General features: G+C 41.2%; 1 protein-coding gene across 1 annotated transcript in view; it reads left to right on the forward strand.

Moving 5' to 3' along the window:
- The window catches only part of N4BP1 (NEDD4 binding protein 1), a gene marked incomplete at its 3' end in the record, with an annotated part of 51882 nt that overhangs the window by 19293 nt on the left and 8638 nt on the right, over positions 1 to 23951 (forward strand). The window contains exons 2-5 of the mRNA XM_080702615.1: positions 7235 to 8904; positions 18329 to 18459; positions 20175 to 20271; positions 23212 to 23319. Coding sequence (XP_080558741.1) covers positions 7235 to 8904; positions 18329 to 18459; positions 20175 to 20271; positions 23212 to 23319 — 2006 coding nt within the window. The remainder of the gene's footprint in view (positions 1 to 7234; positions 8905 to 18328; positions 18460 to 20174; positions 20272 to 23211; positions 23320 to 23951) is intronic.

The raw sequence follows: 23951 nt of genomic DNA on the forward strand, positions 1-23951 counted from the left end.
CAGCCTCCCAAATACTAGGATTACAAGCGTACACTAGCACGCCCAGCTAATGTTTTTGTTTTTTATTTTTATTATTTTATTATTTATTTTTATTATACCCAGGGGCATTCTACCTCCAAGCTACACCTCCGGCCCTATTTTTTGCTCTTCTTCTTCTTCTTTTTTTTTTTTTTTTTGCGGTACTAGGCATGAAACCCAAGCGCATTGTACCTTTGAGCTACACTCCCAGTCAAAACAAGGTCTCACTAAGTAGTAGCTGAGACTGTCCCTGAACCAAGATCCTCCTGTCTCAGCCTCCCAAATGCTGGGATTACAAGCGTGTGCCATCATGCCCGGCTTGTTCGTTCTTTCTTTCTTGCTTTCTTTTGTGTTACGGGGGGAGGGTGTGTGGAACCCAGGGGCTTTTCTACCTCCAAGCTATACTCCCAGACCTATTTTATGCTTTATTTGGAAACAGGGTCTCACTAAGTTGCTGAGAGCCTCACTCAGTAGCTGAGGCTGGCTTCCAACCTGTGTGATCCTCCTGTCTCAGCCTCCCAAGCGCGGGGATTACAAGCATGAGCCACCATGCCCAGTTTATTCTTTATTTTGAAACAGGATCTTACTAAGTTGCTGAGGGCCTCACTAAGTAGCTGAGGCTGTCTGCGAACCTGGATTCTCCTGTCTCAGCCTCCCAAGTGCTGGGACTACAAGCCTGAGCCACCATACTTGGCTTCACTTGACAGTTTTTAACTATAGTAAAAATACTCAGATTCCAAATACAGTCAAATGCAAATGATTGATGTTTGGATCTACTGAATGTTTCTTATCAATGCAACTGATAGTTAGATCATCTAGTGTGAAATAATTCTCTCTCTATATATATTTTTTTTAATTTTATTTTTGTGGTACTGGGGTTCCTGGAAACCCTTCTACCCTCCCGGTTACACTCCTAGACCTATTTTTATACTTTTTTATTTGGAAACAGGGTCTCTTAAGCCAGCATGGCTGGCTTCGAACCTGCGCGATCCTTTCTCCGCCTCCCAAGCGCGGGGATTACAAGTGTGCGCCACCACGCCCGACGCTAATTCTACATATTTTATTCACCTCTTTTTTGGTCGTGGTGCTAGGGATTGAATTTTCTACCTCTAACCTATACTTCCAGCCCTTTTTATTTATTTTTTATTTTTTCCAGCCCTATTTATTTTTATTTTTGTAATAAGTCTTGCTAGGTTGCTGAGGCTAGCCTCAGAACCTGCAATTCTCCTGTCTCAACCTTCTTACTACAAGCATGCAGCTCCATGCCTGACATTTATTGTTCACTTCTAAGCATGAGTATAATGAATTGTTCCTACTCTGTAATTCATGAGAGCAAATCATTAATGAAAAGATTGAATCTGAGATTGAGGAAGTAATTTTACACACACACACACACACACACACACACACACACACACACTTTTGTACATGGGAAGCAATAATGAGCTCTTTGCAGTTAATCCTGTGTTTTACTGATTTTGGAAGATAATGTCAAACAACTCTGCTTATATTGGACCCATCTGTCCCAACACACACATTAGGAAATGAGGCCTTCCATAATCTCAGAGGATCTGAGTTAACTTGATTTTATTCTCAAATTTAGTAATGTAAACAGTGTCTAGATATATCCCTTAGAATATCACTTTCTGTGAAAGGATTGTATATGCTTGAGAAGTAAATGGGCTAGTTTATAAGTACTACATCAGGTTGAGAATTTTGTAATATGAATGTTTATAGGTTCCAGTGTATAGAATTGGCTTATGTTGATTAAAATATTGGGACTTTTGGATTAGTATTTAATTTAAATTTTTTTTTTAATTTGGCATTCTACCTCCGAGCTACACCCTAAGCCCTATGTTTTAGTGTTTTTTATTTTTTGAAACAGGGTTACACCGAGTTGTAAAGGGCCTCGCTGAGTATCTGAGACTGTCCAGGAATGGTGATCCTCTGGTCTCTGCCACCCGAACGCTGGGATTACAAGCGTGCGCCACCATGCCTGGCTCAAGATTATTATTTTAAAATTGGAATCAGGTTTATTCACTAGTCTTTGGGGTTCTTTGTCTTACCATCCAGTTATCCAGTTTCTTTTTTCTTTTTTTTTTTTTTTTTTTTTTTGGGTACTGAGGATTGAATGTAGGGGCATTCCTACATCTGAATCCCCAGCCCTGTTTTGAAATAGGGTCTCGCTAAATTGCTGGGGCTGGCTTCGAACCTGCGATTTTCCTGTCTCAGCCTCCTGGATTACAGGTATGCACCACTGCACTCAGTTCATTTAATTTTATATTTCTCTTGGTTATATTTCTCAATACTATATTGTATGGTTTGAGAACATCAAAAGTCACACAAATCGGTTGCATATGTAATAGTTTTAAATAGCTTTTTTTGCTCATGTGTTTCCGGGTACTTTTGGAAAGACCTCTTCCACTTTGTCTTCCACTCCTTTCGTTCAATCTTATTTTGGCCATCATATTCTCTAAATTACCAGCACTCTTATATTCTGATTTCTTTTCTTCCCTACCTCTTCTTTCTTGTCTTTCAGTTAGCATCCTGATTCCTGTTTTGTGTATTCGGTATTGTTTTCTCTTAGCACTAATTAAAATTGTCAAAGTTTTCTTATGTCCCCTGCATAAACTAGTATCTTCCAGTTTCATTTTTTTCTGTTTTATTTGTTTCTGTCATTCATATCCAAGCCTTTCAACCATGGTTATTTTTATGTTTCCTATTAAATCTGAAAAGCCAGCCAGGCATGGTGGCGCACAGATGTAATCCCAGTACTTGGGAGACGGAGACAAGAGGATCAGAGGTTCATGGCCAACCTCAGCTACTTAGTGAGACCTGCCAAAATTTAGTGTGGTCCTGTTTCAAAATAATAAGAATTAGGGCTGGGGATGTAGCTCAGAGGTAGAATACCCATGGGTTCCATCTTCAGTAGCGCAAAAAAAAAAAATTACTACCCTTAAAATTTAAGTGCAAACAAGAGACATTCAACAATACTGCCACCAGTATTTTTAACATTTTGCTTGTTTATTCAAGAGAAAAAACATGGTCAATTAAAATACTTTGATTTAGCCAAGTTTGGTATTGCAGGCTTGTAATTCCAGTGCTAGGCTGAGACAGGAGGATAATGGGTTTGCAGACAGCCTCAGCTACTTAGGCCCTCCACAACTTAGCAGAAACCCTGTTTCAAAATAAAGAATAAAAGAATAGGGTTAGCCAGGCATGGTGGCGCACCCTTGTAATCCCCGCGCTTGGCGCTTGAGAGGCGGAGACAGGAGGATCTGATCGCGTAGGTATAAAGCCAGCCGCGCTGGCCTAAGAGACCCTGTTTCCAAATAAAAAGTATAAAATAGGTCTGGGAGTGTAGCCCCGAGGTAAAAGGGTTTCCAGGAACCCCAGTACCACCAATAAATAAATAAATAAATAAATAAATAAATAAATAGGGTTGCGTATGGCTTGAAGGCAGAATGTACCACAAAAAAATTTTGTTTAAATTGTTGTATTAACAAAAATAATAAACCATGCTATTAAAGACAGAGTGCCTTTATCCAGCATGCTCCATGCTTTACCACCAAGACCACACATTTGAGGTATGTTCAGAAGAGCTTGAACAAAGAAAGCACGGCTGTACTATGTAGGTTGAACTCCTCAGAACTCTGACATTTTCCTCATATTTCTGGTGTTTCATGAAGTCTTAGGGATTTTATGATTTTATTCTATTTTCCCCACCTTTGGTATTGGGGATGGAACCGAGGGGTATTTACCTCTAAACTACATCCCCAGACTGACTGACTTATTTATTTATCTATCTTATTTATTTATGTATTTATTTATTTATTTATTTATTTATTTATTTATTTATTTATTTATTCGGGTCTGGGAATGGAACCCAGGGGTATTCCACCTCCAGGCTACACCTCCTGCCCTTTTTTTATTCTTTATTTTGAAACATGGTCTCACTAAGTAGCTAAGGCTGTCCACAAACCGTGATCCTCTGGTCTTAGCCTCCCAAATGCTGGGATTACAAGCATGGGCCACCACACCTGGCTTTATGCTATTTTTTATTTGGAAACAGGGTCATGCTAATATGCTGAGGCCCTCACTAATTCTCTGAGGCTGGATTTGAACCTGTGATCCTCCTTTTTTAGCCTCCAGGTACTGGGATTTTGAGATGTGCCACCACACCTGGCTGCTGTTGTGGTTTTAAATTGTAGATGCACAAGAACTGGACATATTTGAATATACGTTTTTTCTGAATATGTGTGACATCAGCAGAAAGTGTATAGTAGGCACAATATCTCTGATCAGTGATGCACGAGTTAGATGTGAATAGCACTAGTCTTGGTCATGCCTTTCTAATTTTTGTTGAAAATATAGATTAGGTATTATGTCAGGCTCGTGTGTGTGCATGTCTGTGGGCACAGTTTTTTACTGCAGTGGGCACATTTTTTTACTCCAGATGGAACCCAGGGGTATTTTACCTCTGAACTATACCTCCAGACTTATTTTATTTATTGTTGCCAAAGCTGGCCACCTACCTGAGATCTTCCTATCTCATCCTCCCAAGTACTGGGATTACAAGTGTGTACACCAGACCCAGCAGCTCAGGGTCATTTACAAATACCTATCCAGAAAGTTCTGTTGTTGTTGTTGTTGTTGTTGTTGTTGTTTGTTTTGTTTTTGTTTTGTTCTTTTTTGCAGTGCTGGGGTTGGAACCCAGGGGCATTCTACCTTTGAGCAACACCTCCAGCCCTGTTTTTTTATTCTATTTTTTACTTTGAAACAGGGTCTCATTGAGTTGCAAAGGACTTCACTAAGTAGTAGCTGAGGCTGTCAGTGAACTATGATCCTCCTGTCTCAGTCTCCCAAACAATTATAAGCTCCAGCATGCGCCACCACGCCTGGCCAGGAAGTTTTCACTGATAGTTTAAGTACCAATAGTACTATTGAATAAGCATTTACTATTTGCAAGGCACTGTTGTTTGGATTTTGTATTTATTGTTTTTTTGAACTCCTTCAGACCTCTTAGGATTTTACTGTTCTTCTTTTAGTTTGAAGAAACTGGGCTTAGGTTGTTGACTTGATCAAGATCATACCAATAGTTTTATTGCAGGAATTTGAGATCAAGACACCAACTCCAGAACCAAAGTTGGCTATAGTAACAGATGTATTTCCTGAGCCCTCTATATATTTGCTCATTTGCTTAATTCACTCTTCTGTCTCCTTAGCATCCTCATTGCCAAAATACCCAATTCCTGTTCTTACTTGTGTATGCCTCCTTCAATACCAGTATTTGAGAATGGCAGTACTTTTTTTAGCATTATCTGGTTCTTTGTATTTGAGTCTACATTTAATTTAAACAGTCTGGTCTTTACTAAAAAACAGACATGAAGCCGGGCGTGGTGGCACACACTTGTAATCCTAGCATCTGGGAGGCTGAGACCAGAGGATCACAGTTCACAGATAGCTTCAGCTACTTAGTGAGGCCCTCCGCAACTTAGGGAGACTGTGTCTCAAAGAATAAAAGCTGGGCGTGGTGGCGCCCGCTTGTAATCCCTGTGCTTGGGAGACAGGAGGATTGTGCAAGTTCGAAGCCAGCCTTGCTGGCTTAAGAGACCCTGTTTCAAAATAAAAATATAAAAAATAGTGCCAGGAGTGTAGCCCGGAGGTAGAAGGGTTCCATCCCCAGTACCACCAAAAGAAAATAATAATTAATAATAATAATAATAATAATAATAATAATAATTTTTAAAAATAGAGCAGGGGTGTAGCTCGGAGTTTGAATGCCCCTGGGTTACATCCCCAGACCTGCAAAAAAAAAAAAAAAAAAACATGAACTATATAGAATATAGATTGTTCCAACCAGCAAGAAAAATTATTTTTGCTTAATTGTGTTCTTTCTAAATTCCTTCAAGAAATTTGGAAATCAGCTGGGCATGGTAGTACATGTTTATAATCCTAGTACTTGGGAACCTGAGACAAGAGGATCACAGGTTCACGCCCAGCCTCAGCTACTTAGTGAGGTCCTCCACTACTTCGTGAGACCCTGTTTCAAAATAAAGAATAAAAAATAGGACTGGAGGTATAACTTGGAGGTAGACTGCCCCTAGGTTCAATCCTTACTACTCCCCTAATTTAAAAAAAGTCTGGAAACAAAGGGGTGGTACTTTTTATTATATCTGTAAACCAAGGGTAATGGTATATATAAAATGGTCAAGGTTCTCTAGTAAAACATTTGACTGTTAGCAAACAAAGATGTTTGTTCTTTAGCTGTGAGTAAATCTAGCCTCAGGTTTATCTACTTTGCAGCTAGGCAAATGCCTAAGATCACACTTCCAAGATACCTAAATAAAATGCCATAAATATACCAGGCACAGTGGTGAGCACCTGTAATCTTTAACATTTGGGAGGCTCAGACAGGAAGATCACAGATTGAAGACCAGCCTCAGCAATCTAGCAAGACCTTGTGTCAAAGCAAAAAAACCTTTTTTTTAAATGACTGGGCTTGTAACTCAGACATACAGTATCTCTGGATTCAATCCCCCAAACCACCCCCCACAAACACACATATTGTAAATATCTGCCTTTTAGTAAAATTGTTTTAGTTCCTCTGAAGATGATTTAGTTTATATCTATTATTTTCAATTTTTTAATTGAAACTATGGCGTTTTCCCCAAAATTATAAGCATGATATTTTGTAAACTGGGTGTGGTGGTATATGCCTTTAATCCCAGTACTTGGGAAGTTGAGACAGGAGGATCACAGGTTGGAGGTCAGTTGCAGCAACTTAGCAAGTCCTTGGTTTGTTTCCTTCCTTCCTTCCTTCCTTCCTTCCTTCCTTCCTTCTTTCCTTTCTTCCTTCCTTCCTTCCTTCCTCCATCCCTGGGGATGGAACCCAGGGACATTCTACTTCCGAACTATATTTCCAGCCAGGCTTTTTATTCTTTATTTTGAAACAGGGTGTCACTGAGTTGCAACAGACCTCACCAAATAGCAGAGGCTGTCTGTGAACCTGAATCTTCCTGCCTCAGCCTCCCAAATGTTGGGATTATAAGCGTGAGCCACCACGCACAGCTGCAAGTCCCTGTTTTTAAAAAAAAAAAAATGGGGCTGGGTGTGTGGCTTCTAAAATCACCTTGCCTTATGTTAAGTGTCTTTATAACTTAGTGTGTGCTAATAGGGAACTTTTGAATATTGATCTGATTTCTTCTCTTTACAGGAGTATATCAAAGGAATCTGTGAACCTGAATTAGAAGAAAGAGAATGTTACCCCAAGGCCATGCACTGTATTTTTGTTGGGGCACAGTACCTGTTTCTGAAAAGCTTGATTCAAGATACTTGCGCTGACCTCTGTGTTCTTGACATTGGCCTTCTTGGTATCAGAGGAAGTGCAGAGGCAGTGGTTATGGCCAGGAGTCACATCCAGCAGTTTGTAAAGCTCTTTGAGAATAACGAGAACTTGCCCAGCAGTCAGAAAGAATCAGAGGTAAAAAGGGAATTCAAACAATTTGTTGAAGCTCGTGCAGACAGTTACACGATGGACTTGCTTATTTTGCCTACTTCCTTGAAAAAAGAGCTTTTGACTCTTACACAAGGTGAGGAGACTCTCTTTGAAGCAGGAGGTGCTGATGTTATTGAAATGAGAAATTCTCAACAAACAGAGGCAACACAGAATGCTGCCATAGGACCGGATATTTCTAGAGATGAAATTATTCTTCAGGAAGATGCAAGAAATAAAGCTGGAACTCCTGTTTCTGAGCTTACAAAACAAATGGACACAGTCTTTTCTAGTTCACCAGATGTCCTTTTTGTGCCAGTAAATGGTCTAAGCCCAGATGAAGAGGCACTTTCCAAAGAAAGAGTTTGTCACAAAAGGAGATCCTCTGATTCAGAGGAAAGGCATACCAAGAAGCAGTTTTCCTTAGAAAATCAGGAGGGAGAGCTTTTACCTGACGGTAAGACATCTGCTGGAAATGTTACTGACCTCTCTGATTCTTCTACTGATTCTGAAAATTTAAGTCCAGATGTAAAAGACACTACTGAGGAAATGGAATACAACATCCTTGTAAACTTTTTTAAAACCATGGGCTATTCCCAAGAAATTGTTGAAAAGGTCATTAGGGAATATGGACCATCTACTGAACCATTATTGCTCTTAGAGGAAATTGAAAAAGAGAACAAAAAGTCTCAAGAAGATAGAGAATTTTCACCTGGTACTACCTATCCAGACCCCAACAAAACCAACAGTAAAGGTGTTTGTAGCAGCATGAATGAGCTTACAACAGATTCCACTCCAAAGAAAACACAGCAAAATATGATAGAAAAATTTTCACAGTTACCATTCAAAATAGAAGCTAAGCCATGTACCTCAAATTGCAAAATTAATACTTTTAGAACAGTGCCAGAACAGAAACATGAAACCTGGGGTTCAAACCAGAACTATGTTTGTAACATAGACCTTGAAACTGATGGCCTTTCACCTTCTGTTGCTCCCTCAAGTCCCAAAGACATCAATTTTGTTTCAAGGGGAGCTTCAAGTCACCAATCCAGAATTCCCATTTTTTCTGAAAATGGTTTGCAACAGCAAGCAGAACCCTTGCTTCCAAATAATATGAAATCTGCCTGTGAAAAACATTCAGGAGGTTTTAATTCTCCTCAGTCTAAGCCAATTTGTCCACCCCTTTCTCCACCGATGCTGCTGCCCCAGCTGTTATCTCCACCTACTGATGCAAGGTTGGCAGGACCTTCAGATCATATCGATTCCTCAGTTACAGGGGTTCAAAGGTTCCGAGATACTCTAAAAGTACCCTATAAGCTAGAATTAAAGAATGAACCGGGGAGAACGGATTTGAAGCATATTGTTATAGATGGGAGCAATGTTGCAATCACGTAAGTCCTCTCAGCAAATTATTTTGTAGTACTCTAAACAGTGTGTCATAATTGCACAATGTACCCCATGTACCTGTCCAGTGGGTCACTCCTTACCTGGGGTGGGGAACCAGCTGGTTAGAAAGGTTTGGTCATTTCATCTTCTGGAGTCAGGAATTTTGCCTCACCTACTTAAACTTATGCTCTTATGGGCAAGGGACGGTAAAAAATATATCTTATCACACTGTGTCGCCCAGTGACATGCAATATAGAGGATTTTAAGTTATTAGGTTTAGGATCTAAGTAAAAGAGTAGAGTTTAAGGCAAAAAAGTGTTCTGTTTTTCATGGTACTGGAGATTAAACCCAGGGGCATTCTATCTCTGAGTTACTCACTACTCATCTAGCCCTATTTTAATTTTGAAACAGTGTCTCACTAGGTTGATGAGAATGTCACTATTTGCTGAGACTGTCCTTGAACCTGTGATTCTGCTGTCTCAGACTCCCAAATACTGTTTTTTTTTCCTTTTTATGCTGGAATATGCTTAGTCATTAGCCAAGAGTATACAGAGATAATAGATGTAATCTATTTCTGTTATACTTCTCTTGATAGAGCAATAGCATTTCCTGTCTAAGGAAATTAGTCAGTTTGATTTTCATTGTGGGCTTGTGTTCTTACTAAAGTTTGTAGTATTTGTTTTTAGTAAGAAGTACAATATTGCTGGGCATGGTGATGCATGCTTGTAATCTCCACACTTGGGAGGCTGAGACAGGAGGATCGCACGGGTTCGAAGCCAGCCTCAGCTACATAGTGAGGCTCTCAGCAACTTAGTGAGACCCTGTTTCCAAATAAAAAAAAAATATATAAAAAAAAGGTCTGGGAGTATAGCCCGGAGGTAAAAAGCCTCTGGGTTCCGCCCCCAGTACCACCACAAAAAAAAAAAAGAAATACAATATTTTTAGTAAAGAAAGTACATTTCTGTTTAGCCATTCTTGGTGCCCCTTTTAGAGTTCTTCTGATTTTATACCTTTGGTGTGTTTCCTCTCTAAGGGACAGTTCAGCATAGTGGCTAAGAATGTGTGGGTCAGTCTTCACCCCATGACAGATCGTGTGTGTGTGTGTGTGTGTGTGTGTGTGTGTGTGTGTGTGTGTGTGTGTTACTGGGGATGGAACCCAGGGGCATTCTACCTCCTAGCAACACTCCCAGCTCTATTTTTTATTCTTCATTTTGAAACAGGGTATCACTGAGTTGCAAAGGGCCTCACTAAGTAGTTGAGGCTGTCCACAAACTAAGATCCTCCTGTCTCAGCCTTCCAAATGCTGAGATTACAAGGGTGTGCCACCATGCCTGGCCCAGCTGTTTAATTTTGAGCTGGTTACTCAACATCAAAGCTTCATATGTCCCAATCTGTTGCCTTTTCAGGTATCTATAAGGACATGTTTATCATGCCATTCCAACAGCTGCAAGGTAAAGTTCCCCTTCAGTTTTCAAAATCAGTCATCACTTTGCTACAAAACTTCAAACTACATTTGGCAGAATTAATTTGAGCAGAGACTGGTTCTTGAATTGGGCCTTTCAGAATGAGATTCAGAGCGCTCCAGCCAGCCATGTAAACATGTAGTATTACAGACAGAAGGGGGTGACACAGAAACGGTCTGGTGGTCTCTCTGCATTTGCATTATTTGAGCATGGTGTGATGAGGCAGTTGCCATGAGTAGTCAGTTCAGTTGACAGTTATGATTGGCTGAAGCTAAGATATTGTAAGAATGTACTCTTTTTGTAAGTGTATGCAGTGTTGGGAGTTGAACCCAGAGGCATTGGGAGGTTAGCTGTACCCCTAACCTTTTTTATTTTAAAAAGAGGTTCAGCCGGACATGGTGGTGCAAGCTTGTAGTCTCTGTACTGGGGAAGCTGAAACAGGAGGATCTCAGGTGTGAGGATAGCCTCACCGAGTAGTGAGACTCTCATTAACATAGCAAGACACTATTCTCAAATAAAAGTAAAATAGGGCTGGGTACAGCTCCAAGGTAGCATGCTCCTGGGTTAATTCCCCAGTGCCACCAAAAGAAAAGAAGAGAAACAAAAAAGAAAAAAGAGGTCTAACTAAGTTATCACATACTGGTCTGGAACCTGCAATCCTCCTGTCTCAGCCTTGCAAATGCTGGGATTGGGATCTTATACCCAGCTATAAGAATGTGCACCCCTCGGTGCTGGGGGTTGAACCCAGGGGCATTCTACCTCTGAGCTACACCCCAGCCCTGTTTTTACTTTTTATTTTGAAACAAGGTCTCCCTAAATTGCAGAGGGCCTCACTAAGTTGCTGAGGCTGGCTGCAACCCTGTGATCCTCCTGTCTCAGCCTCTCAAGTACTGGAATTACAGTACTTGCACCACCACGCCCATCTAAGAATGTACTCTTAGGTTGTAGTTTGCTGCATATAGACTCAATAACTGGAGGCCCCCATATGGCAAAAACTAATAATAATTTTTTATGCTACTGGGGATTGAATTTAGTAATAATCTACCAATGAACTACATTGTCAGCCTTTTTAAAATTTCTTATTTTGAGACAGTGTCTCACAGTTACCCAGGCATGGCCTAGAACTTTGGATCCTCCCATCTCAGCCTCCTGAATAGCTAGGAATAAAGGCATGTGCCAGCTGGTGTGATAGTACGTTCCTGTAATCCCAATAAGTGGGAGACTGAGACAGGAGGATCACAAGCTCAAGGCCAGCCTCAGCAACTTAGTAAGGCTCTGTCTCAAAAATTAAAAATGGAGCCGAGTGAGGTGGCACATGCTTTAATCCAAGTACTTGAGGATTAGAAGTATGTGAAGCCAAGACAGGAGGATCCCACTTCGCAGCCAGCCTCAGCCTACATAGTGAGGCCCTCTGCAATTTGGTGAGACCCTGTTTCAAAATAAAGAATAAAAAATAGGACTGGTGGTGTAGCTCAAAAGTAGCATACCCCCGAGTTCAATCCCCTGTCTCTCCCCCCCCCCACACACACACAATTAAAAATTTAAGGGCTAGGGTTGTAGCTTAGAGGTAGAAAGCCCTTGGGTTTAATCCCCATTACTAAGAAGAAAGAGGGAGAGAGGAAAGGAAGGTGGGTGCATGCTACCATGCCTAGCTAAGGGATGGAACCCAGGGGCATTTGACCTCCGAGCTACACCCCCTTCCTTATTTTTTATTCTTTATTTTGAAACAGGGTCTCGCTAAGTTACGGAGGGCCTCACTAAGTAGCTGAGGCTGTCTGTTAACTGAGATCCTCCGGTCTCAGCCTCCCGAATGCTGGGATTACAAGCGTGTGCCACCACACCTGGCTTACTTTTTATTTTTTTTAATGACTTATTGATGCTCAATTTTGCTGTCCAAAAAGGAAAGAAGAAAAATGGCAGTAATTCAGATGTTAGAGATTTTGAGACAGGCAGTAAAATATGTAATATAGTTGTATTCCTTCCTAAATAATACTGTGTATTCTCATTTCACTGTGTTTTTTGGCAGCTCTGTTGGGGGAAACCCAGTAAAGGACCCACAGCTGCATCTCATTATCTAAGTTAAAAATGTACAATGCAGTTTCTGCCTCTCATAGTTCAAGTCCAGCATCAGTTCCTCATTGTTAAAATTCCTTGAGCCAATTGGTGGTATAAAATTTATGTCATGATGGTGAATAATACTATGGCTTTTTAAGAAGCTTTTCTATATGTGGAAAATTTCCCAAATTGATATTTAAAGAATAAAAATGCAAATTAACATGGACTGAGCAATGATATTGGTACTAATTTTAAAAACCAGAGTATTAGCTGGGTGTGGTGGTGCCTGCCTGTAACCCCAGTTCTTAGGAGGTTGAGACAGGAGGATCACAGGTTCAAGACCAGTCTCAGCAATTTAGCAAGGCTCAGCAACCTAAACAAGACCTGTTTCAAAATAAGAGCTGGAGGTATAGCTCAAAGGTGGAATGCCCCACATACTATGGATTGAATCAGGGACATTCTATCTCCAAGCTACATCACAGCCCTTTTTTTTACTTTTTGTTTTGAAACACAGTCTCAGTAGATTGCTATGAGTCTTGCTCCTTTGCTGTCCTAAAGCCTCTAATCCTCCTGTCTCAGCCTCCCAAATACTAGGATTATAAGTATTCGCCACCATGTCTAGCTCACTGCTGGAATTTACACTGGTGCTATCAGTCCTTGAGGGGACCTTTTGCATATCTAGTCCCTCCACTTTGCCAGTAGTCCCCTCTAGTTTTTGTGACACCCCAGAATATTATTATAGAGCCAGGTGTGGTTACACTTGTAACCCCAGTATTTGGAAGGCTGATACAGGAGGATCGCGGTTCGCGGCCAGCCTCGGCTACTTAGTGAGGCCCTCTGCAACTCAGTGAGACCTGGTTTCAAAATAAAGACTAAGCTGGGCGTGGTGGTGCACGCTTGTAATCCCCGCGCTTGGGAGGCTGAGACAGGAGGATCGCACAGGTTCGAAACCAGCTCAGCTACTTAGTGAGGCTCTCAGCAATTTAGTGAGATCCTGTTTCCAAATAAAGTATAAAAAAACAGGTCTGGGAGTATAGCCCAGAGGTAGAAAGCCTCTGGGTTCCACCCCAGTACCAAAAAAATAAAATAAAATAAAATAAAATAATAATAATAATAATAATAAAGACTAAAAAATAGGGCTGGGGGTCTAGCTCTGAGGTACAGTGCCCCTGGGTTCCATCCCCGGTACTGCAAAATAAATAACTAAATAAATAAAATAAAATAGACACTTCTACAAAAGGATGTGTTATGTTAAGAAGACAGTTACTTTTAATTGGATATAGATGGATTTGAAAGTGTTAGTAATTAAAATGAACCCTTTTGTGGGGGAGAGAAACAGGGTTTTATTTGTGAGTGACAGGACTATTTTGGAACTAGATCTAAGTGGTGGCTACACAGCATGTGGATGTGCTCAGATTGATTACTTTCAAATGATGGTTTTATATTATGTGAATTTTGGTTCAATGCTTTTTTGTTGTTGTTCATTTGTGTGACATCGATAATTGAACCCAGATGCATTCTTCTTCCCACCTACACCCCCAGCTCTATTTTATTTTTATTTTTATTTCTTTTTTTTTTTCTTTTTGCAGTGCTGGGGATTGAACCCAAGAACATACTACCTCTGAGCTACACCCCCAGCCCTATTTTTTAAAATTTATTTTAATTAATTAAAAATTTTTGCAGTACTTGGGGTGGAACCCAGGGGCATTCTACCTACACCCCCAGCCCTATTTTTTAGTCTTTATTTTGAAACAGGGTCTCACTTGAGCTGCATCACTACTTAGTGATGACCTTAGGCTTCCTCAAACCTGGACCCTCCTGTCTCAGCCTCCCAAATGCTGGGATTATAAGTATGCGCCACCACGCCTGGCCTATTTTATTTCTTTTGTGGTAGTGGAGGTGGAACCTAGAGGCTTTTCTACCTCCGGGCTACTCCCAGACCTATATTATACTTTATTTGGAAACAGGGTCTCACTAAGTTAATGAGAGCCTCACTTAGCTGAGCCTGGCTTCGAACCCGTGCTATCCTCCTGTCTCAGCCTCCCAATCCCTGGGATTACAGGTGTGCACCACCACTCCCAGCTATTTTTATTTTAAAACAGGTTGTCACTAGTTGTTGAGAGTCTCACTACTTCATGAGGGTGTTGAATCTGTGATCCTCCTGTCTCAGCCTCTCTAGTACTAGAATTACAGTAGGCATGCACCGTCATGCCTGGTTCAATAAATTTTAAAATTGAAAGGAAAGCCAACCCTTATTTTAAATCAGTTGCTTCCATATTAAAGCGAGAGTTAGATTAGACAACTTCCTTGAAGGTCATGAAGGTCATGCCTCCTTTGTTCATGGAGCTATCCCATACAACCATAAAATTGTTACAGAAATTCTCTGGAATAATCCACTAAATGCCAATTAGGGTGGAAAAGAGGTAGCATATTCCACCAGCAACTGAAGGTAGGGTAACTCCTGAAAGACTCCAACCTCAGTCTCCATCATGTGAGCTCTGATTTTATAGGTTTATGAAAGCATGCGGCAGGTGTGGGGTGCGGGGCTTGCAAAAGTTGAGACCTGAGAATCAGTGACTGCAGGATCACTCAAGCAACTTGGGTGGGTTAGGGGGAAACTTCTGAGCAGGTTACTGACCTGTGTGACCTTCTACAAAGCCAATATGACCTTTATCTATCTACAGGTGGTTGCCTGAGTATCTGGCCCTCTTGCAGGCTGTTTATCTGTAGTCACGTTGTTTTGTGATTACTGGGGGAGGTTAGTGAGTTTTTTGAGTTTCAGCCTTCCATTTTAGTGACTTTTATTCTTCTACCACAGTCTCTGGCATGTGGTAGGCATTCAGTAAAGATTTTTGATGAAGGAATAATTAAAGACTTAAGGGTTAGGAATTTTTTCTTCTTTGTGGTACTGGGGGTTGAACCCAGAGGCATTCTACCTCTTGAGTTATACTACCAGCCTTATTTTTGGTTTTGAAACAGGGTCTCACAAAGTTGCAAAGGGCCTCACAAATTACTGAGGCTAGCTGTGAATCCTTCTGTCTCAGCCTCCCAAGTACTAGGATTACAAATGCCGGGCTTTATTTTTTATTTTAACTGAGACCGTATGTGTCATGTGTTGTATGTTCATGTGTATTCTGAACTGGGTGTGTGTACCCAGGTGCATTCCACCTCTGAGCTGTGTGTGTGTGTGTGTGTGTGTGTGTGTGTGTGTAGTACTGTGTATGGAACCCAGGGACTTCTACCCTTGGGCTATACTCCCAGACCTATTTTATTTTATTATTTGGAAACAGGGTCTCACTAAGTAGCTGAGGCTGGCTTGAACCTGTGCAATCCTTCTGTTCCAGCCTCCCAAGTAGTAGGATTACAGGAGAGTACCGCCACACCTGCTAAAAATTTATAATACTAGCAATCTATTCTGTACTTCTAGTTTCATATCAATTGAATTTCTCAGTTGTTGTTTTTCATTTTTTGCAAGACTGGGTATCCAATCCAAGGCCTCATGCATGCTAGGCAAGCACTCTACCACTGAGCTACATCCCTACCCCAGGTATATTTTATCTAACTGGAAGTACATAATGAGTGAAAGTTCCTTGTTCCCAAGAAACTTGGTTTGGTTTTAATCGTCTCCTCCTCCTTTTCTCCTCCTCCTTTTTTTTTTGTTTTTGGTACTGGGGATGGAAGCCAGGGTCATTCTACCTCTGAGCTACACCCCCAGCCAGGTTTTTATTTTATTTTATTATTATTATTTTTTTTTTGCAGGTCTGGGGTTGGAACCCAGGGGCATTTGACCTCCGAGCTACACCGCTACACCCCCTGCCCTATTTTTTATTCTTTATTTTGAAACCAGGTCTCACTGAGTTGCAGAGGGCCTCACTAAGTAGCTGAGGCTGTCTGTGAACTGCGATCCTCCTGTCTCAGCCTCCCGAATGCTGGGATTAGCCACCATACCTGGCTTGTTCGTTTTTGTGCTACAAATTGAAGCCAGCTACCTCCAAGCCATACTCTCAGCTCTTTCTTATTTTGAAATAGGATCTTCCTAGCAGAGCATGGTGGTGCATGCTGTAATCCCAGTACTTAGGAGGCTGAAACAGGAGGGCAGCAAGGACAGCCTCAGCAACTAGCCTGACTTTCATCAACCTAGCAGGACTATTTCCAAATAAAAATAAAACAGGCCTGGAGGTATAGCTTAGAGGTAGAATGTTCCTGGGTTTATTCTTCAGTGCTATTTTAAAAAATTAAAGAAAATAAATAGGATCTTCCTAAGTTACTAAGGCTCTTGCTAAGTTGTTGAGGCTGCCTTAAACCTGTGATTCTCCTGTTTCAGCCTCTTCTGAAGTATTAGGATTATAGGTATGCACCAGCAGGCCCTGCTTAATCTTACTTTTTTTTTTTTTTAGGTATTGGGGATGGAACCCAGGGGCATTCTACTTCTGAGCTATACCCCAGCCCTATTTTATATTCTTTGTTTTGAAACAGGGTCTCATTAAGTTGCAGAGGGCCTAAGTTAGCTGAGGCTGTTAGCGAACCACAATCCTCCAATTTCAGCCTCCCAAAGTACTGGGATTACAAGCGTGTGCCACCACGCCCAGCTTAATCTCACCAATTTTGTAAACTAGAAATTATAATTTATGTAGCATGAAATGGCTTAAAAGTCTTGTCCAGAGTTACATATGTGAGGTTTGGGCCCATGTCTCTCCTCAGAGTAACCCTGCCTCCTCCCACAGAAGTTGAGGTTGGAATTTTTGGGAGTTGGCATCTTTGGATACTTGGGTTGCATAAGCACTGCTGAGCAAATCTCACCCATTTGACCCAACTAGTTGGGGAAGTGGTTAAAGGGAAATTTGAGTTCTTAAGCAATAGGATCTGTTGGTGTAAACCCCACCCTAAGCTGGGTGTGGTAGTGCAAGCTTGTAATGCTTGTAATCCCAGCATTTGGGAGGCTGAGACCGAGGATCCTGAAGGGACAGCCTCCGCCTATCTAATGAGGCCCTCTGCAACTTAGTGAGACCCTGTTTCAAAATAAAGAATAAAAAATAGGGCAGGGGGTGTAGCTCAGAGGTCAAATGCCCCTGGGTTCCATCCCCAGACCTGCCCAAAAAAACTCACCGTAAAGCAGCCCAGGCCCATCTTTGCCTGGATTTCTACACAAGCCTTTATTATTTATTTGGCTACCCAGCATGGTATTTGTCACAAGAACTTCCAAAATAATGTACTTTATGCTAGTGATTTTGTATAGTTTTACTTGATTTTTCCCCCTTGTCACCATGAAGACTCAAATGATGAGTCAGTGGAAATTGTGGTATGTGGCCAGACTCGCAGAGGTAGCAGGTGACGTGGGCTTGCAGCCTCGGCCCTCAGCTTAAGACCACCTGACTAGTTTGAGGTAATTTTCCATGTAGATGAGGTTTGCCTCTGCACTTGCTAGAACTCTGCGTCTTAACAGTTGTACATACTAATGTTTGTGTAACAGGCTTTGAGAAGGTTTTTGTGAAGGGAAGCTGTAAAGGGAAATAACTCTTTGCTTGGTAACTCAGAAAGGGCTTCCCACTGTTTCCCCACACTACATCTGCTTCTATGACTGCCATGATTTGGTTGTTTGGGGGCTTAGTTTTTCTTATTTTTCAGAATTGGGGATGGAACCCAGGAGCATTCTACCTCCAAGCTATACCCGCAGCCCTTTTATTCTTTTGTTTCTGAAACAGGGTCTCACTGAGTTGCCAAGGGCCTCACTAAGTAGCTGAAGCTGTCCTTGAACCACGATCTTCCTGTCTCAGCCTCCCAAATACTGGTATTACAAGTATGCGCCACCATACCTGGCTTTTGTTTCTATTTCTGTTGTATATAGATTTTACCTTTTCATGAGAAAACTTAAACTTTAACATGCTTTAAATGAAATATTTTTTTTTTACAGCCATGGTCTGAAAAAGTTTTTTTCTTGCCGTGGAATTGCAATTGCAGTTGAATATTTTTGGAAGCTTGGCAACAGAAATATCACTGTGTTTGTCCCTCAGTGGAGAACAAGGCGTGATCCTAACGTCACAGGTGGGTCAAACCAAATTCTCCAGATTTCTAATGAGATACTCAATGAGTTGGCTTAGAATCTCAACATGTACTTAGAGTCATGTGCCGTGGGCAGGAACGTTAATAATGAAATTTCAAATCTGTTCCATTTAGTAAAATCACAGTAAAAAGAAGTGTCACAGTAAAAGAAGTGTTGGGGGAGGCTGGAAAATTAATGTAGTTGTAGAAAATTATGTTAGAGTTCATTATGTATCACAGAAATTTTCTTTTAATGTCCTGAAAACTAAAGCATTCCAAAGTCTGGGTCTTGCTATTTAAGTAGTATTTAATGGTCACTCGATCAATTTGGCACATTCAAATATAACGGCTTTTCAACAGCCTATCTAATAGCGTAATAGAAATAATTTGTTAGCCATAGAGTATTTTGTGACTGACATGCAAGCCACACACACACAAAAATTGAATCTATTAAGAATTTTGAAATACTTCTGAGAAATTTCTAAAGAGGGTATGACTTGGGTCATGATAGAAAAACAGGTAAAAAGGTTGGCCAAAAGCCGAGCGTTGTGGCGCACGCTTGTAATCCCAGCATTCGGGAGGCTGAGACAAGAGGATCCAGGTTCGCGGACAGCCTCAGCTACTTAATAAGGCTCTTCGCAACTCGGTGAGACTCTGTTTCAAAATAAAGAATAAAAAAGTTGGGCTAGGGGTGTAGCTCAGAGGTAGAATGCCCCTGGGTTCCACCCCCAGTACCACACACACACAAAAAAAGGCTGGCCGAGTAGCTTAACACATCAGAGCACCTAGAAAGAGAGGGTAGGTTGGGATTGGAGTGAGTGTAGGATTTGCCTAACACAGTAAACAGGAAGTGAAACTCAGTCATTAGTGAGGTGGAAGTGGTAAGACCACACATTTCTGAAGTACTCCCAGCTTCCTTCTTTTGGGAGAGCGTTTTTGTCCTACCAGAAGATACATGAGGAATGAAGCAGATCTACCCATTCCTTAGCTACTTTGGCAACTGGATCCCTGATAGAGTCTTACCAATCCTTACACATGTGTAGACGCTCTGAATGGGCATTTCACTTCAAGTCAGTCTTGTAGGGGATGCTTTGTGGGAATCTCACACCTTGAGCTTTCAGCTCATCTTGGTTTCTCATTTTCCAAAATGTGGCTTTGGCCCTCTGTTCTCCTTTGTCAACACCTTCCGCACAAAAGTCAGTACATATTTGTACAGACAACCGAGAGGAGTTAGGGTAGAATGCTGGTGAAGGGAGGTTTTGACAGGCACCTGGAGAGGAGCGAACAGCTTTCCTTAGGATTGGGGCGGAGGGAATTATCCTTCGCTTTGGCTCTCCTCCAAGTGTTCTTCCTGTTCCAACTCCCACTCTTTCACAGGGACTCCTGTTATCACTTTATTTGTCCTCTACTGTTTTTAATATGGCTTTGAAAACATTCTTGATGACAGGATTTACTTGAATATAAGTTTATGGCTCACTCTTGAGAAATGAATACATTGAACCTTTTAATGTTGGAAAGACAGCCAAGTCATTTCATTCATTTGCCTTAGTGTGGGCCTACCTTGATTTTTTTTCCTTCCTATTAAGTTAGTAACATAGAATCAGTAGAAAGAAGGTTTCTACAACTCTTCCAGTGAAGCATTTGGGTGTGTTTTCATTTATTGACGCATTTGGAAAGAGCCTTTTTCTGAATGTGTGTTCAACTTATTCCATGAACAGAACAGCACTTCTTAACCCAGCTCCAGGAGCTTGGAATATTATCTTTAACTCCTGCCCGGATGGTCTTTGGAGAAAGAATTGCTTCTCATGATGACAGGTATGAAAGGCTGTTTTCCTTTCTGAGGCGGGAGTGGGCAGGGATTGAGCCAGCCACCTGTATGGACAGGTACACACTCTCAAAAGACAAAAGTCACCTAACTCAGGTTTGAAGGTTTTGGTATTTGTGATCACTAAGGTAATATGCTCAACAGTTTTTGCTATATGGGTTTAAGAACATTACAGAAAAAGATAATGAGTTACAGTTTTTGTTTTGTTGATAAAAACATACCTGCAATAAGACAAGGAAAGCAGGTATTTATTTGTAGTCTTTTCTTTTTCTTTCTTTTTTTTTTTTTTTTTGTACTGGGGATTGAACCTATGGACATTCTATCTCTGAGTTATACCCCCAGTTCTTTTTATTTTTTATTCTGAAACATGGTCTCATTAAGCTGCTGAGGCTGTCGTCAAACCTGCGATCCTCTTGCCTCAGCCTCCCAAGTAGTAGGATTACAGGCATGTCCCTCTACTCTCAGCTTTTAGCTCACACCTTTTAAATATTTTTCTAGAAACTTCACTGAGCACTAGCCAAGCCCACTGTTGAAAGCTAGGTTCCATGGATACACTGTTCAGATGCTCCTCCTATCCTCAATTTGTGATCTAGAGAAGGAGCTCAGATAAGTAATAGGAGAGTTTTGCTATGGTTGAGTAAGATAATCTTACAGACTGAACCAGTGGCATGCCATTTTTAAAGTCCTTCTCACATTGTGAAATCAGTAGTAGTGAGCCTAGTACCTGAGAGCAGTAAGTGTGGCTGCTTATTTTTAACTCTCCCACATTTACCCCGTTTATTTTCACACTTGCCCGTTGAAGAGTGTTGAGACATGCCTCAAGCCAACAAATAGTCAGCTAGGTGAGAGATGCAAAGAGGGCCATGTCCATTGAAGGTGACTTGTGACCACAGCAGATGTTCAGAAAGGGCCTTCTCATTGATAGCCCCTCACCATGCTGGAAAGAGAGACACGATCAGGTGGGGTGAATAGAGGGGATGGGGAAGAACAGTGTGGGAAGGGGAAGGATGGGAAGTCCTGGGAGGCATTTGTGGGCGAGCACTTGCTACTCAGCTCGGCTGTGTGGGGCCTCTGGAGTGCTCAGGGCCAAAGGCCTGTTGGGCAGGGGCCTCAGGAAAAGCCTTGAGGTCCTCCAACAGTGTAACTTTGTTCAACTCCTAGCCCTTTTTATTTTTTATTTTGAAAGAATCTTGCTAGGTTGCTGAGGCTGGCTGCCAGCCTGCAATCCTTCTGTCTCAGCCTCCCAAGTACTGGGATTACAGGCATGTGTCACCATTCCCCCGATCTTACTAACCTACTTTTACTAAACCTCTGTCTAAATGTCACTACTTAAACTCAGACCAGTTATTTCTTTAGATTAAAGAACTAAATCATGTTTGTTCTCCAAGGTTTTTCCTAAGATCTCTGAAAGTAATGAGGTTTCTATTTTTAATCCCCTTTAAGTGCTCACTACTGCTATCAATAGGAACAATTGCTCGCACCTTTAATTACAGTGATTCTCTGTTGCATCCTCTTTGTGTTACCTTAGATATATGTGATCATTATCATCAATAACAACAAAAAGAATTTGAACAGGAGGAGTAATCTCCAGCAATGAAATAATATTTTTTTGCCTGATGGTACTAGGAGAATTCTATCACTGAGCTATATCCCTGCCCTTTTTTACTTTGAAACAAGGTTTCACTAAGTTTTAGAGGCTGGCCTGGAACTTGAAATCATCCTGCCTGAGCCTCCCAAGTGTATATGAGCACTCCCCGATCAAAACTCTTATTTATTTATTTAGTGTTCTCTTTCTCTTTCTCTCTCTCTCTCTCTCTCTCTCTCTCTCTCTCTCTCTCTCTCTCTCTCTCTTTCCCTTTCTTATTGAAACTAAGGGCATTCCACCTCTAAGCCACATCTCTAGCCCTATTTTAGTTATTTTGAAACAGGGTCTCACAAGGTTGCCGAGGACCTCTCAAGTTTTGAGGCTGGCTTTGAATCTGTAATCCCCTTGTCCTGGTGTCCCAAGTAATGAGATTATAAGCGTGTGCCACCATGTCCAGCTTATTGTTTAATTCTTAATTCTTTCATCACCATGCATCCTTTCATAATTGTAATTTTAGTGAACCTATAGTTTAAGCTTAATTAAACAGTAGTTTTGTTTGTTTGTTTGTTTGTTTGGAGGTACTGGGGATTGAACCCAGGGGCATTTTAACTTTGAGCTACACCCCAGCCCTATTTTTCACTTTTTACTTTGAAACAGGGTCTCACTAAGTTGCAGAGTGCCTTACTAAGTATCTGAGGCTGGCTGTGAACCTGATCCTCCCGTCTCAGCCTTCCAAGTAATGGGATTACAAGCGTGTGCCATCACACCCGGCTTCATACATTTTTATTACCACTATTTGTTTTTGTTTTTGCAGTACTGGGGATGGAACCTTAGGGGCATTCTACCTCTGTGCTATACCCCCAGCCTTATTTTTTATTCTTTATTTGGAAACGGTCTCATTGAGTTGCAAAGGGCCTCATGCTAAGACTGTCCATGAACCACGATCCTCCTGTCTCAGCCTCCCAAATGCTGGGATTCCAAGCATGCACCACCACGCCCCAGGTATTACCACCGTTCGTTGACTATAAAACTTTTGTAGAAAAATGTTCAAATTATATAGTTGAAACTATTACCACTGTTTATTGATAATATAACTTCTAGAAAAATGTTAATTATTTAAAAAATTAGATTGTAAGAAAATGTTTTTTAATAATAACACTAATGATTTCAGAGCTATTTATCATTTCTAATTGCTCTTCAGTTAACTGGGTTTCTCTGCTGTCCAGCCTTATTTATTTAAATACTGTGATGATTTTACTAAGAAGAGGAAATCTTTTTATTTTCTTATAGCTTTTCTAAGCCAGGAATGCTCATTTGCTCCTTTCAAAATCTTATATTACTACAGGTTTCTGCTGCACTTAGCGGACAAAACTGGTGGCATAATTGTAACAAATGATAACTTCAGAGAATTTGTGACCGAATCAATCTCTTGGCGAGAAATTATTACAAAAAGGTAATAGTTTCCTTGTCAGAAATGTTTTTTGTATTGTTTGTTTTTGTTTGCATTCTGTCTATTGTGTATCTTTGCCCTGCAAACAACTGTGCTGTACACAAGTCTGCAGAGTGATTGTCCCCTTATGAATAGGACCCGGCACAGAGTTGCAGAGCCAGTGCTTGGTGTGGAGCCTGCTGCGTGTACCCACATGCTGTCTTCTCAGATCAGTGTTCTTGTGCATGGACTAGGGCCGTGGTTTTGTGGCACAGTACACCGTGAGGGAGCAAAGACGGCCCTCTTACTTTGGAGACCTCACAGACCATTAGGTGTAGATCCTCACTTTACCCAGCTGTGAAATGAAAGGCTGGATGTGGCAATAACTGAGATCCTGCCTCCGAAATACTGTGATTCCAGCAAGGGATAAAACCAAAACGCTGTCCCAACTAAGGCTTCACTTCTTGCAGGCAGGAGAATCCTTGTACTTTTAATATCTTTTAAAGCTTTTCATGTGCTTTTTACAGTCATAGTTAATCATCTGTATTAAAAACATGTTTAGAGCCAGGCATGGTGGCGCACACTTGTAATCCCTGCGCTTGGGAGACTGAGACAGGAGGATCACACAGGTTCGAAACCAGCTGCTACTTAGTGAG

This window comes from Muscardinus avellanarius (assembly GCF_963383645.1).
Source record: "Muscardinus avellanarius genome assembly, chromosome: 10".
NCBI classification, from domain to species: Eukaryota; Metazoa; Chordata; class Mammalia; order Rodentia; family Gliridae; genus Muscardinus; species Muscardinus avellanarius.